At 55.1% G+C, this 14,088-nt stretch overlaps 1 protein-coding gene across 2 annotated transcripts; it reads right to left on the minus strand.

Moving 5' to 3' along the window:
* Positions 1 to 4,498: 4,498 nt before the first annotated feature.
* Positions 4,499 to 12,378, minus strand: GAL3ST3 (galactose-3-O-sulfotransferase 3). Of its 2 annotated transcripts, none has more exons than XM_036859420.1 (3): positions 12,181 to 12,378; positions 8,541 to 8,774; positions 4,499 to 6,216 (listed from the first exon to the last, which is right to left on the minus strand). In XM_036859420.1, the coding sequence occupies exons 2-3, from the start codon at positions 8,660 to 8,662 to the stop codon at positions 5,055 to 5,057; spliced, it is 1,284 nt and encodes a 427-aa protein (XP_036715315.1). In that variant the 5' UTR covers positions 8,663 to 8,774; positions 12,181 to 12,378; the 3' UTR covers positions 4,499 to 5,054. The 2 variants fall into 2 exon arrangements, with proteins under 2 accessions (XP_036715315.1, XP_036715314.1); XM_036859419.1 differs by lacking the exon at positions 12,181 to 12,378 and adding an exon at positions 10,177 to 10,180 and having other exon boundaries at positions 4,545 to 6,216; positions 8,541 to 8,694.
* Between the last annotated feature and the right edge of the window lie 1,710 nt (positions 12,379 to 14,088).

Raw genomic sequence — 14,088 nt, forward strand, 5'->3', positions numbered from 1 at the left:
TTCTCCAGGGCGCCTCTCCAGACGGCTCAGGCAGACACTCCTGTCCTCCTCTGCTCCCCATGAAACCAAGCAGGACCCTGTGGGGCTCCTGGCACAGAAGACTGTCCGTGTCCCCCATTTCTTGTTGTAGGGAACAGGCTCCCGCCTCCATGACCTTCCCTGAGTTCCAAAGGGCAGATTCAAACAGTTGCTAATCAGGGAAGGGAGGGGAGGCAGAGACAAGGAAGGAGGAGCCAAGAACAATAGTGCAGCCTTGGGGCAGGGTCCTGGTTCCATCTCAAGGGACACACATAACAATTTATTTGAGCTCTTTACAGAACTAAAACCCCCAACAAATGCAGTCAGCATTCTTCATTCCAGAGAAGACCACCTGAGACCAGATTAAAGGAACCAGAGAAGCTCATCAAGAGATTACCTGAGGGGGCTTCCCTGGTGGCACAGTGGTTGAGAATCTGCCTGCCAATGCAGGGGACACGGGTTCGAGCCCTGGTCTGGGAAGATCCCACGTGCAGCGGAGCACCAGGGCCCGTGAGCCACAATTACTGAGCCTGCACGTCTGGAGCCTGTGCTCCGAAACAAGAGAGGCCGCGACAGTGAGAGGCCCGCGCACCGCGATGAAGAGTGGCCCCCGCTCTCCGCAACTAGAGAAAGCCCTCGCACAGAAACGAAGACCCAACACAGCCATAAATAAATAAATAAACAAATACTTAAAAAAATAATGACTCCCTTCTTTAAAAAAAAAAAAAAAAAAGAGATTATCTGAGGGCTTCCCTGGTGGTGCAGTGGTTAAGAATCCGCCTGTCAATGCAGGGAACATGAGCTCAAGCCCTGGTCCGAGCTCAAACCCTGGTCCGGGAAGATCCCACATGCCGCAGAGCAACTAAGCCCATGTGCCACAACTACTGAGCCCACGTGCTGCAACTACTGAAGCCTGTGTGCCTACAGCCCGTGCTCTGCAACAAGAGAAGCCACTGCAATAAGAAGCCCTCGCACCACAATGTAGAGTAGCTCCACTCACCGCAACTAGAGAAAGCCCACACACAGCAAGGAAGACCCAACACAGCCAATAAATAAATAAATAAATTTATTAAAAAAAAAAAAGAGAGAGAGCGATTACTTGAGACCAGATTAAAGGAGGGCAGGGCCTGCACACACACTAATCTTATCAGCAACCCCGCCCTTCAACCGTTGCTATAAAACTCCTTACCAAATCCTCCCGGGTTGGGACACACAGTTTTCTTTTTTTTTAATATATAAATTTTATTTATTTATTTATTTATTTATGGCTGCATTGGGTCTTCGTTGCTGCACGCGGGCTTTCTCTAGTTGTGGCGAGTGGGGGCTATTCTTTGTTGTTAGTTGTGGCGAGCGGGGGCTACTTTTCATTGTGGTGCTCGGACTTCTCATTGCAGTGTCTTCTCTTGCTGCAGAGCACAGGCTCTAGGCACGTGGGCTTCAGTAGTTGTGGCACGCAGGCTCAGTAGCTGTGGCTTGCGGGTTCTAGAGCGCAGGCTCAGTAGTTGTGCCACACGGGCTTAGTTGCTCCAAGGCATGTGGGATCTTCCTGGACCAGGACTTGAGCCCGTGTCTCCTGCATTGGCAGGCAGATTCTTAACCACTGCGCCACCAGGGAAGCCCAAGGGACACACATTTTTCGAGGCAGGAGCCTGCTGTGTCCCCTTTGCCTGGTAAAGCAATAAAGCTATTCTTTTCTACTTCACCCAGAACTCTGTCTCCAACATTTTATTAGGCACAGATGCACAGAGACCGACTTTTTGGCATCACCCACATGCTTTGCACATCCTTCTATAATCATACAAGTCCAAGCTGCTGCTCGCCCATACAGTGCCTTTGAGCAAAAAGGCACCCTTACCTCAAAGTGCTTTCTCCCATCTGCTGGAAAACTCTTGGAATAGATGTGCCAACCTATAACATCTACAGCGTGAAGGGTGTCTGTCCCGAAGGAGCCCTGACGACGCCAGAGCGGCCACTTTGGGGACATTTCCATGTGTCGGGCACTGTGCTAAGTGCCTCATCTCAACTACTGTTCACAAAGCTCGGGAGGGTTCATTTCACAGATGAGGAAAGTGAGGCTCAAAGGCTAAGACCAAGGTCATGTAACCAGTAGGTGGCAGAGCCAGGGTTGGAATTCCAAAGCACTGATGGAGGTAGTTGCTTCCATCAAGTCACGTCACCCAGGTTGCTGCTGACACATCTGTCCCAGACCTGAGTGTGAGCTTCTCAAGGAGGAGACATGTAGAAAGGGCACAGGTGGAAGGAGGCTCTCTGCAGGGCACTGGGGTCCCAGGGGCTGGGGCCTGTTACTCTGGGTTGTGGCTGAAGCTGGAGATGTTCAGACCAGAGTCTCAGCCACTGAAGGCTAATCTTTGATTCAGTGTCTGCTTAGGGTCTGCTCTTGCTCCTACCTCAAACAGAGAAACCCTCTCCTACGGCCTGATAATTCCAGATGATTCCAGTTAGTCCCTGAATCCAGAGTTTTCTGAGTCCAGAGTTGTGCTCTTGGCTGAAGTGGGGCAAGGTCTATAAAAGAGGCCCACCTGCCTGAGGATGAGGGAAGGCAGGAGAGGCCTATCAAGGCAAATCTTAAAGGCATGTATGAGTTTTCCAGGAGGGTCCAGGGCACGGTGAAGGATGTTCCTGGCAAAGGTATGACCAGAGGCTAGGGCTGGGGGGAGCGGGGGGGGGGGACAGTAGTGGACAGACATCTTCTCGGCCTGAGGCCACGGCATGTTTGTCTGCTTGTTTTTGGATAGATGACTTTGAGTCCAGTACAATTCTTTAAAGCTGCTTAACACCAGAAACCTAATTATGTCTTTGCAGGTCTCTAATTATTGTCTTTTGCCTTTTCCAGAGTGCCACTGTAAAAAGTGCTGTGTTTTCAAGCCCAGGGAGAGTCATACAACCTGCCAACTAAACCTTGCAATCTCCATTGCCCAACCAGGCCAACGATTGTCTCTGTGAAAGATAAAATGAAGAGGAGCTGACAGCAATGTCTTGGTTTCTTCACTTATCATTCTTTTGGGGAAGATCCTGGGCATCAGCCTAGCCTGGGGAGCAGGAACTTCTTTATTCTAGTGGCAGTGTGAGAGCACTTCGGAACTATCTGTCTGGGTTCAAACTCTAGCTGTGTGACCCTGAGCATCACTTAACCTCTCCCAGTTTCAGTTCCCTCATCCATAAAATGGTACCTATCTCATTAATTAATACATGTGAAGCCCTTCAACAGCAGCTGGCACATAGTATACCGTGTTAGCTATTGTTTTTATTGCTTGTCCAGATGTGTCAATGTAGCACTGAAGAAAGTAACAGAAAAAGTCTTGATTCTCTGCTTGTCTTAACGGAGGTTTCATTTGAAAGTGCTGGGTGTATTACTGTGCTAAAGGACATTGGAGGCAGGGAGTGGTCCTCATCTGAGTCAATGTTGTCTTCTTGTGGGGAAGGAAGACCAGTGGTGAAGTCAGAGACTCAAAAGGGAGATAAAGTCCCGAGTTAAGCCCCTCCTGACCCGAAACGATCCTCCTTCCAGCCTCTGCTCTGCCCCAGGAGGGGTTGTCAGTATTTTCCCATGAGGATAAAGGTCCTGTCTGCCTTGTTCCCCTGTGTCTCTAAGTTAGGGGGAAGATGCTCAATACATGGTGCTGAAATGAATGGAAAGGAAGGATTCAGATCTTCTCAAAGAGAAGAGAGTGGGGCTGAGGCGGCCAGTCTGGTGAACCCAGTCAATCAAGGGCTTGATGAGTGTTGTGAGCCTCTGGGAAGGGCAGTGATTGAGCCTGGTGATGCCGAAAACTCAGCCTCCCTGCACCAGTGCCTAATCGAATCTTGCAGACAGAGTTTTGGGGGAAGTAGAAAAGAATAACTTTATTGCTTTGCCAGGCAAAGGGGGACACAGCAGGCTCCTGCCCTCGAAAACTGTGTCCCACCTGGGAGGATTTGGTAAGGAGTTTTATAGCAATGATTCAAGGGCGGGGTTGCTGATTAGTGTGCGTGCAGGGCCTGCACTCCTTTAATCTGGTCTCAGGTAATCTCTTGATGAGCTTCTCTGGTTCCTTCTAGCCTCAGGCAGTCTTCTCTGGCATGAAGAATGCTGACATCTTCCATTTATTGGGGGTTTTAGTTCTATAAAGCTCAAAAGATATTGTTATGTGTGTCCCTTGAGGCGAACCAGGACCCTGCCCCGAGGCTCCACTATTGTTCTGGCTGCTCCTCCCTTGTCTCCGCATCCCCTCCTTTCCCTGATTAGCAACTGTTCGAATCTGCCCTTTGGAACTCAGGGAAGGTCATGGAGGCGGGAGTCTGCATCCCCTACAAACAAGAAATGGGGTACACAGGAAGGCTTCTGTGCCAGGAGCCCCACAGGGTCCTGCTCGGTTTCACTGGGCCCCCATCCTCATGGTAACAGCCACACCTATTCTTGGGCATCTGCCTCATCCTCAAACGTGGGGAATCTGGCTTTTAATGATTGATATACAATCTGTACATTTTAAAATATTTTATTAAAAACAAGGAAAACCAAACAAAAAGCCCAACCCAAGAACTCTGGGTTCTGGGGGTCTGGGAGCAGCTTAGGTCTGCGGGAAGGGTGGAACCTGGAAGACAGACAGTGTGGGGGGGCCTCTGACCCCTGGCAGGAAGAGCAAGAGCCGGGGAGGCTGACAGGCAGCGCAGCCTTCCCCAGGGCTCAGCCCCTTTCTGTGGCATGGGCTCATCCACTTGGGGAAGACAGGTGGGGGTCCTCAATCCCCATAAAAAGGCAGGGTGGGCGGTTCTGCACGGGTCTCAGACCTCTTGGCAAAGCCACCAACCAGTTAGGACGGAGAAGAGGGTGGCCCGGGGCTCGATCGGGCCTATCAGCACCCTCCCCGAAGGCGGGGTTCAGCTCCCCCTCGGGAGGTGGGCTCAGACAGGGAGATGCGCCCCCAAGTACCGCTGCAGCCCCTCTCGGGAGAAAGGGCCCCGATGGGGTGGGACCTGGAGGCAGCCCTAGGCAAGATCCTGGTGGGCGGGGCAGGGTCCAGACTCCCATCCGGAGCTCAGTGGCCCCGGGGCAACGCCCGGATGGGCCGAGGAGGGGGATTGTCCAGGACTGGTTCGGGCCGGGGGCGCACGCCACCTCGGCGCTTCTGCTTGCGCAGCAGGTAGCTCGAGTACTGCACCTCGGGCATGGCCAGCTTGAGGCAGGCCTCGGTGGCTGGGCCTGCGCGGCCGCTGGGCAGATCGTAGCCCATGATGTCCACCTTGCGGCTGGGCTGCCAGGGCTGCAGCTGCTTGGTGCGGATCTGCGCCGCAGGCCGCAGCACAGGTTCATCACCAAAGCAGCGCCGCAGCAGGCGCTCTCGGGCCTCGCGCAACTCGCGCGCCTCGCGCTCCACGCAGGCGCGGCCGGCGAGCGCCACGCGGCGCCAGAAGGTGGCGTTGAAGTGGTCGTAGAGGCCGGCGTCGAGCGCGTTCCAGGCGCGCGCGGCCCGCGCGAGAGCCGCGGGGATGGCGGCGAGGCGCGAGCTGGCGGCGCGCGCGTTGAGCCTGGCGTAGAGCACGTCGTCCAGGTCCCAGGCCAGCAGGCGCCGCAGCAGCACGAGCGACTCGTCGAAGTACTCGGCGATCATGACGAGCGAGAAGACCTCCTCCACCTGGCGGATGAGGCCCGCCAGGTAGGCGGCGTCGTCGCGCGGGCTGCGCTCGTTGTCGCCGCCCAGGTCGTAGGCCAGCGTGTTGTGCGCGAACATGGCGAAGTGCTCGCCCGCGCGGTAGTAGGCCTCGGGCGCGCTCAGGAAGGCCTCGAGCGACGAGTTGGGCACGCGCCGGAAGGCGGGGCAGTACTGGTTGTAGTAGCTGAAGAGCGACTCGAACATGGCGGCCGGCTCGCGCAGGATGGTGACGTAGACGGTGCCCGGGGGCATGAGGCGCTGCAGCTCCGCGCGGTCGAAGCGCAGGTGGCTGGCCAGCACGTGCGGCGGCCGCGTGGCCGGGTGCACGAAGTGCGCCGAGAAGTTGCGCGGGTAGCAGAACTGGTGCTCGCAGCTCGGGTGCGGCAGGGCCACGGTCAGGTTGTGGCGCTCGGCGAAGCGGAACAGGATGTTCTGCACTGTCGTGCCCGCAGTCTTGTGCGTCTTCAGAAAGGCTACGGTCATGTGCTTGGGGCGCGGCGGAGAGTCCTGCAGAGGCGGGCAGCTCAGAGGGAACAGCTTGGGGTACCTGCAGGGTCCAGGGGGTGTGCAGGGAGGAGGGCGTGAGAAGGGTGCGGCTTGACCCTGCCTCTCCCCAAGGATGGTGGGGATGGGCCAGGGCTCATCCTGGGCTTTACCCACAGAACAGTAGAGGCCTATGGTAGGCAGCCTCTAAGATGACCCCCAGTGATCCCTGCTGACCTCCTGGCATTCACGCTCTTGTGTATTTCCCTTCTCTTGAATATGAGTGGGACTCATTGATGCCTCTTAGGGAGTAGAACAAGGCAGAAATAGTGGGATGTCACTTGTGAGATTACATTATAAAAAGATTATGTTTTCTGTCTTGGTATCTTTCTCTCACTCTCTCTAGGGCAGCTCATGCAGGGGACGAGGAGGTACCAGGTGGGAACGGTCCCCAAGGAACCAGGCCCTCAGTCCATCAGCCTGCTTGAAGAGCTGAAGGCTCCCCCACCAACCACTTGAATGGGCTTATAAGTGGAGCCCTTCCAATCAAGGCTTCAGATGAGACTGCATCCCCAGCAGCCAACTTGATTGCAACTCCTTGAAAGACCTTGAGCCAGAGGTATGCAGCTAGGGCACACCTGGGTTCCTGACCCACAGGAGTGAGATAATAAATGTTTGATGTTTTCAGCTGCTAAGTTTTGAGGTAACTTCGTTACACATAAAAGATAATACAAGGACAAAGGCCCTTGGAGATCCTTGAGGAATTCCACTTCACAGATGCACAAACTGAGGAACAGAAGGAGAAAAATCATTTCTATAAGTCTGGAGACTCAGATTAAGTCACCAAATCCTCTTGCTCTCTGTCTTCTTTCCACTGGCTCCTCACATTGTAGCTGAGTGGCATGGGCTTTGAAGCAACCTGTTGTTATGTGATTCTGTTAAGTTCTCTGGAACCTCATTCATTTATTCAAGTAGTATTTTTGTTTGAGCATCTACTATGTGCCAGGCACTGTTCTAGGCTCAAGAAATATGATAGTATAAAAAACATAATAATCCTAGCCTTCGTGAAGCTTTCATTTCTGTTTCCTCATTCCTGAAACAAGGGCCTTCGGGATTACAGGTGACCTGTGAATTCCCTTCAGACTTTGAGTCACTCTCCTGTTTCTTTTCTACCATCCTAAGCATCATGTAACAAGGACAACTCTATAAGCAGCTTTGAGAATACCACTGAGACTTCCTATCTTTGGCTGGTTTGGGTTCAGGATAACGTCTACATGGATGCTCCTGAAGACCAGCAAATCATCTGGCAAGAGGGACGGGGCCCATTCACACTGTTCTCATGGGCAGACCATGTAGCGAATGGGGAAACTGAGGCCCTAAGGGGGTGCAAGGATTCACTGGGTTCACACAGTGAGCCAGGAGCAGGGTCAGGGTTCCTACTAGTCATCACATGGTATCCTGTATCAGGGTGACTGGCTGGGTCACACATACATCATTCCCATTTTATAGATGAGCAAATGGGCTCAAGAGAAGTGAGGAGACTTGGCCAGCACAACAGTAGTGAGAAGTTGTTTGCAGTTCTCTGGGAGTGTGTGGCTGAAGCACATTGTCTCCATCTTGTCAGCTCCATCGTAGGGCCACAGTCCTACCCCCTCCCCTTTCTGCGGAACTGAGCTTTAGCCTGCACACAAGGGGTGCGTCCAAGCCCAATAAGTTCCCTGTCAGCCTTTATGCTTGCCTTCATCCCATGTGAAAACTGCAAGAGTGCCTTTTGCTGATGCAGATGGTTAATGGCCATGAGACCCACCCCCCGGGGGCGGGGAGGAACCCCCTCCTTCCCATCCACGCGATGTACTTCTCCCTAATAGATTCTATTTTTAGCTCTGGCCCCTTTAAATCCCCCTGTACCCCTTTCGGTGCCGCGGCGAATGCCTCTGGATCGACCGTCCAATCGTTCCTTCCTGCCTGTATGTAAGTTACCCACAACAAACTTCATAGTTGCAGTTTATGGAGTCGCCCACTTCATTTTTTGGTCTTAAAGTTCCTTCTCACTTCGGAGAATATTATTCAACATCTCTGCCTTCCGACAGGGCGGCACTCAGGAGGAGATGCCGAGGGAAGACTCGAGCTGGAATGGAATCCCAGATTACTCACTCAACCCTTTCAATGAAGTCCCTGCCCAGGGAGGTTGTGTGGATCTAAAGAGAAGGTATGCAAAGCGCTTTCAGAACAGAGGGAAGGAGCAAAGCCCATCAGAAGATGGACTCTTCTGGCAGCTTTCAGGAACGAGAAGGAGAGCTCCCGTCCACTAACGCTAACCAGGCAGCTGACTTCTAGAGGAACCCAACTCCCGGGCCCCGCCCCCTCACCGAGGCCCCGCCCCCTTACCAGCTGAGCTGCGCCCCCTGGTGGATGAGGAGGCTTAAGGTGCTGCATCCTAGCACCAGCAGCAGGATTTTCCTGCGGCTCATCTTGGTGGCCTGCTGCAGGCGCTGGAGGATGGGTGGCATGATGGGGTACCCCCCACTGGACCAGCCAGGGCCTCACTATCCAGGACTCCCTTCGCCGGCACTCATGGGGGCTCCTGGGGCTCTGGTAGCAGGGCCAGTGTTCCTGTGAGGCCTGGCAGGAGAAGGAGGCAAACAGGTTTGTTTGTAGCAGGCAGAGGAGATGGGCTCCAAGCCCCAACAGGACTGCTGCAAAGGAGAGCTGCAAAGGGTGGGGTGAGCAGAGAGGCCAGGGAAGATCAGATTCCTACCTCCTGTTACCATGACCCTATCTCCACACAGCTCCAGATAACTTAGTCTTGGGTGGAATTACATGCTCTGGGGTCTGGCCAGCCCTTCAGGCTGTAGCCACTCCCTTCCTTGAACCCTGTCTCTGCTTTTCTGCCTGCCCCTAATTGTCTTTGTCTCATGGCCATTTGTGTCTGTCTCCCCAGTAGATGTGCCTTAGCACCAGCACTTCACTCAGGGCACAGAAGTCTCAATTTGGGGTTTCCTCTCCTCTAGGATTCCTTGCCTCATTGCTTCAGCCAACGGTTGGTCTTGACTCCCCAGACACTGAGCTCCTCAAAAACACTGACCAGGTCTTCACCTTCTTGAGTCTCTGACATGAGGAAGAGGCTTTCTCTACGTATTATACTACCACACACTTAATCCCATTTAATCCTCGCTGCAAGGCTAACATAGGTATTCCCATTTCACAGACAAGAAAACTGAGGCTCTAAGAGATGATGTCACTTGTCCGTAGTCATGCAGCTGGTATTAGCAGAATCTGGATTCAGATCTGTTCCTTCTGGCTCCAAAGTCCATGCCCTCAGACAGTATGTGTGCTGCTTCTACAGAGAACTGATTTCCCCATCCCTGCCCTGGACTCTGACAATTCTGCATGCTTCTGAGCCCCGAGGGCCCAAGACCAATAAATCCATGAGGGAAAGAAAGGAGGACTTGAAATCCTGGAACCCTATCTGGATTCCATCCCCAGACACCTGAAACCCTGGCCACCTCATCAGACGATTGCAGTGAGAGGTGCCTGGCCAAGGGAGGGGGAGGGGAATACAGAGCTTGCCCTGCTGAGACTCTCCAGGAGAGGTGGGCCTCTATCCCAGCTGAGCGGCAGCAGTGAGAGGCAGCAGTGGTTTCTGGCCAGTCACCCGTCCCCACATGAATGTCTTGGCTCAAGGGCAGCTCCAGGGGAAAGTCAGCTTCAGTAGCAATGCCTGCCCCCCAGTTAGGGTGGGCTCTCTGTCTCAGCAGCCTCAGTCTCCAGGTTCAGGTTTGGCTTCCTCCTCGCACACGCCCCTCTCCAGAGGGGAGGGGGAGCCTGGAACCTTATGGGCATGTGCATGTGTGCAGAACTAGGACACCTGAGTCCCAGGAGGGTTGAGGTAATGTTAAAACTCTTTTGACCATGACCTTCCCCTAGGCCCCTGCACTTGGCTTCCAATCCTTCTCCTTTAGCCCCCCCCTTCCCCCAATTAATCCTGGATTACATTTAAACCTGTTTGGGTGGAAAGGTGTACTGGTTACCCCTTTCCCTTCTCTCCAGTTCCCATCACCTGGTTTCCTCCACCCCTGCAGATAGCCTTAATCCTCCCGGAGCCAAGGGGTATGAAAGGTCCAGCCACAGAGGGCAACCAAGCTAAGGTCCCTCTGTCTTCAAGGATGGCTAGGGCAGAGGAGGGCTGGCGCTGCCCACGTGAGGCTGCCGGCAGGAGGGAGTCAGAGCCGAGGCCCTCTCAGGATGCACACCTTCTTTCCCTGTCACTTATCCTGCCTAGAGGACTTGGTGACCAGGCAGGAGTTTCCCAAGGGGGCCAAGTGGAGGGCCAGCCTATTCCCATCTTTGCTCAACTCACTGAAACCACCGTATTTTCCAGTGGACTCTGGGTCAGCCAAGGAGAGGTCAAGCCTGGAGAGAGCTGCAGTGGGACTTTCCCTGGGAGACGCTTCAACCCGGCCATATAGAAAAGGGTGATGGGGTGCTTGGTTGCCCCCTCCATCCCACTCCCCTCCATGGCTTAGCCCTGGGCAGCCAGCCAGACCCCAGTCTGAGGCCCACTGGGTACAGGGTATCATCACCACGAGAATTCCCTGGACACCAGCCCTGCAAGGTGGGCACGAGCTTCCGCGTGTTCGCGGTCAATGCCTGGATGCTCACCGCCTTCAGATACAGCCTGGTCCGTTTCTGAGCAGCCTTGGCTGTTCAAAAGCTCTTTCTGGGACAGCTGGGACCAGCCTGCCGCTGGTGGCGCCCTCCTCTCCTTGTCCCCTTCCACCTTCCACGCTCATGGTTGCTAGTGCTGCCCTGCTACACCACACGAACCATTTTTTCTCCATGAAAGACCTTCAGGTATTTCAAAGCAGTAACCCTGTCTCCTCTGGGTGGGCACTCGGCCAGGCTAAACATTCCAGGTCCCGAGAGAGGGTGCTGCTTGGACACTGGAGGAGGCCTCCCTTCCCTTGGCGAGTTCACTCCACGATGCCTATTCTGGAGATGGAGTCAGGCCATTGGCACCCAGGAAGGGGGCCACCTGGGGCTGGGTTTCTCTCTGTAACCTCCGGGGTGGTGTGGGGTGGGCGGCAGTCTGCTGGGGCCAGAATTTAGAGCAACAGCCCTGGCTCCTGCCCCTCACGTGTTTCAGACTACTCCCTGGCGTCCCCTGTGCCTTCTCCGTGGAGACAGAGTTTCCCTCAGTCGTCCGAGACAAGTCAGGGTGCCCAGCCTCATCAGAAAATCAGTGCTAATTTTAGTCAGAACAGTCAACCTCAGGCTGCTGCCTGGTTTTGCAAATTGCTTTCCTTTCTCCAGGGAACCAAAGAAGAAATGGTTTAGCTAGCCAAAGCTTTGAAAACCGGCCTGGATGCGCACCCACTCCCACATGAGCCCTTTGCTCTCTGCCTGTAAGCTCTAGGGCTGATATTGGTGCCTTTGGAGGAGGCGGGGGGCACCCTGGCCTGGACCACCCGCATCTGACCGTCGGATGACCTGGAGACTCTATCCTTACCTGAGGATGGCACAGCCCACTGTGTAGGGCAACTGCCCAGTGCACTAAAGAGGAAAGGGCCAAGGGCTGAGCGGGCTGCAAATTAGTGGCCCAGGAGATCAAATATTTTTCCTTCCTCTTTTCCTTCCTTTCTTCCCGCCCCCCCCCCGGCCTGCGCCAGGTCAGCCCCCCCCCTCCAGTCCCCGCTCCCTGTCATCCACCCCCACGTCATCCCTGCCTCTGAATTCCCTTCATCCTCTTCTCTCCATCACTACTGCCCACCCTCCCAGCCCCCATTCCCTCAATTGCATCCCAGCCTCCCCCAGCGATCGGTCACTGGGATCTGGTCCCCATAAGGGATAGGCCAGATTCGCTCTCTCACCCCTGTCCTCTCCTGCTCTGCAGGGGGCCAAGAGCCCGCCTCCTCGTGCTCTTCGGGGACTGGCCCCCACGACACCCTCCCGCCCAGCCGGCATCCCCCATCCTGGTCCGGTCCACCCCCGCGCTTCCAGCCCCAGGCCGTCCCGCTGCAGTACTCACGCTGAGCGAGCTCTGCTTTGACCCGGGTTGAGGGTGGTCGCCGCTACCTCCCAACCTTGGCCGCGAAATCCGCTGAGGGTCCGAGGGCGCTGGGGGCCCTGCGAGCAGAGTGCTGGTCGCTCGCCTCTCCGCGCCTGGATGGGATCAGGTGGCAGCGTCGGCTCAGCTCCGCTGCTCTTGGCTCTGCCCGCCGCCCGCCCCCCATCGCACACCGGAGGCGGAGGCGGGGCGGGGGCGGGGGCCGGCGAGCAGGGGAGGGGGAGGGGAAGAGGAGTGGGAAGGGGAGGGGGCAGCCCTGACTCACAGGCTCCCCGAGAACACTCTCTCCGAGTGGCGTCTTCGCATGCGGGCATCTTCCCTGGGCAGCCTTGCAGAGTCTGGACACCAAGGTGGCCAGCTGCTTGCCCTCACTCTACAGAAGGGGAAACTGAGGCCTGGACGGTATCTGGATACTCCGGCTTTGCTGGGCATTCCTGGGCCCCACTGGTCACCCTTGGGCGGGGTAGGCCCTGGGAGAGTTAGAGACACAGGTACATGTACAAGTACCTACATGGTTTCCCCCCACCCTCTTCTCTTTCCACCTCCAGCAGAGAAATACCCTCCAGCCAGGGGTCTGGTCCCATCTGTCCTCACACCCCTAGGGACCCTTTCCCTTCCAGCCCCTGCTGCTGACCCACTCCTACTCTGCACGGGGAGTCCAGATCCACGCACTCTTGGCCAGAACTGTAGTGGGCCTGGGACCCCTGCCTAGGCACTGTGTGCTGGGAATCAGAGAACCCAAGTTCAACCTGGGTTGAACTTAAGTTCCAGAGTCAAGAGGCAACTTCCTGGGCCTGGATGCTTCCAGCTCTACAATAGGGAGCTGTTCTTGGAGCTGTTCTCAGGCTGCAGAGATGATACATGTAAAGGCTCTGTGAGAACTCTGTGTGAGGATCCTGAATTTTCTACTGCCTTCTTTGTCCTTAGCTCCAGCCACCTGGGAGCCGAGCAGCAGAAGCTCCCAAAGTCGTACCAGACACCAAGAACCCCAGCCCCACATTTAGTTGTGTGGTTCTCATGAACCCCTGCTTTCTCCTGCCTTCTTGGCCTGGTATGGCAAGGATCCTGGAGCTGGGGTAGCCACCCGAAGCTGGGACCTTGCCTGGTATGGGAAGGAAGGGACTGGATTCCATTCTAGACCCACACAGATAGGTATCGTGTGAGGGTCCTTGTTAAGGAGAAGGGAATGGGGACTCTCAGAGCCAAGAGAACTGCTTGTGGTCCCAGTTTGGCCCCTTGGGGGCATTAGTGTCTCTCTGCCCCCCAGTCTTCCCTTCTGCACAACTGGAGGAGGGTCATGTCCTGCCTGGGTCCCAGGGCTGTTGGGAGAAAATGAGGCCCCACTTGGCTTGTCCTTTTCTGGCCCTGGCTACATTGCACCCTCACCCATTGGCCCTTAGTTTATCCTGCCTCAGAGACCCCCAACCTCTTCCCTAGCACATACACATGCTTTGGGGCCTCTGGCCTCAGATGACCTGCAGTGGCTCTCCAGTTACAGGGAGCAGAAAGACACTTCCTTTGGGTCAGGAATGGTGCTGCCTGAGTGGGCTGACAAGCTGGAGGGGAGGGCACTGCTGTTCTTTCTTCTGTCCTTTCTGGGTTTGGCTTCTCCTCTGGGAATGTCAGGAGACTGGGATGGTGGTAGTGATGAAAAGGGGAAGGATTATAAAAAAAAAAAAAGGGGAAGGGTCCAGGTTTGGGTGGGAGCAAAGAGAATTTCCTAGCCTGGGTTAGGATGTGAGCAACCTTCATGGTCCAGTCCTTTTCTTTGTCTCTCCTAAATCTCACCTTCCCTGGACCTGACATCCCATTCTTTTTTCCCTGCTCCCAGCTATTCCTCTGTTGGGGGTGGTTGGTGAAATAGAGCAT

This window comes from Balaenoptera musculus, chromosome 8, assembly GCF_009873245.2.
Source record: "Balaenoptera musculus isolate JJ_BM4_2016_0621 chromosome 8, mBalMus1.pri.v3, whole genome shotgun sequence".
Classification (NCBI taxonomy): Eukaryota; Metazoa; Chordata; class Mammalia; order Artiodactyla; family Balaenopteridae; genus Balaenoptera; species Balaenoptera musculus.

Bases quoted from the DNA above. Each gene is read 5' to 3' on its own strand.
- GAL3ST3 (XM_036859420.1), bottom strand. From the start codon at position 8,662: ATGCCACCCATCCTCCAGCGCCTGCAGCAGGCCACCAAGATGAGCCGC. The intron at 6,217-8,540 runs GTAAGGGGGCGG...TGGACCCTGCAG, and splicing joins CAGGGGGCGCAGCTCAGCTG to GTACCCCAAGCTGTTCCCTC.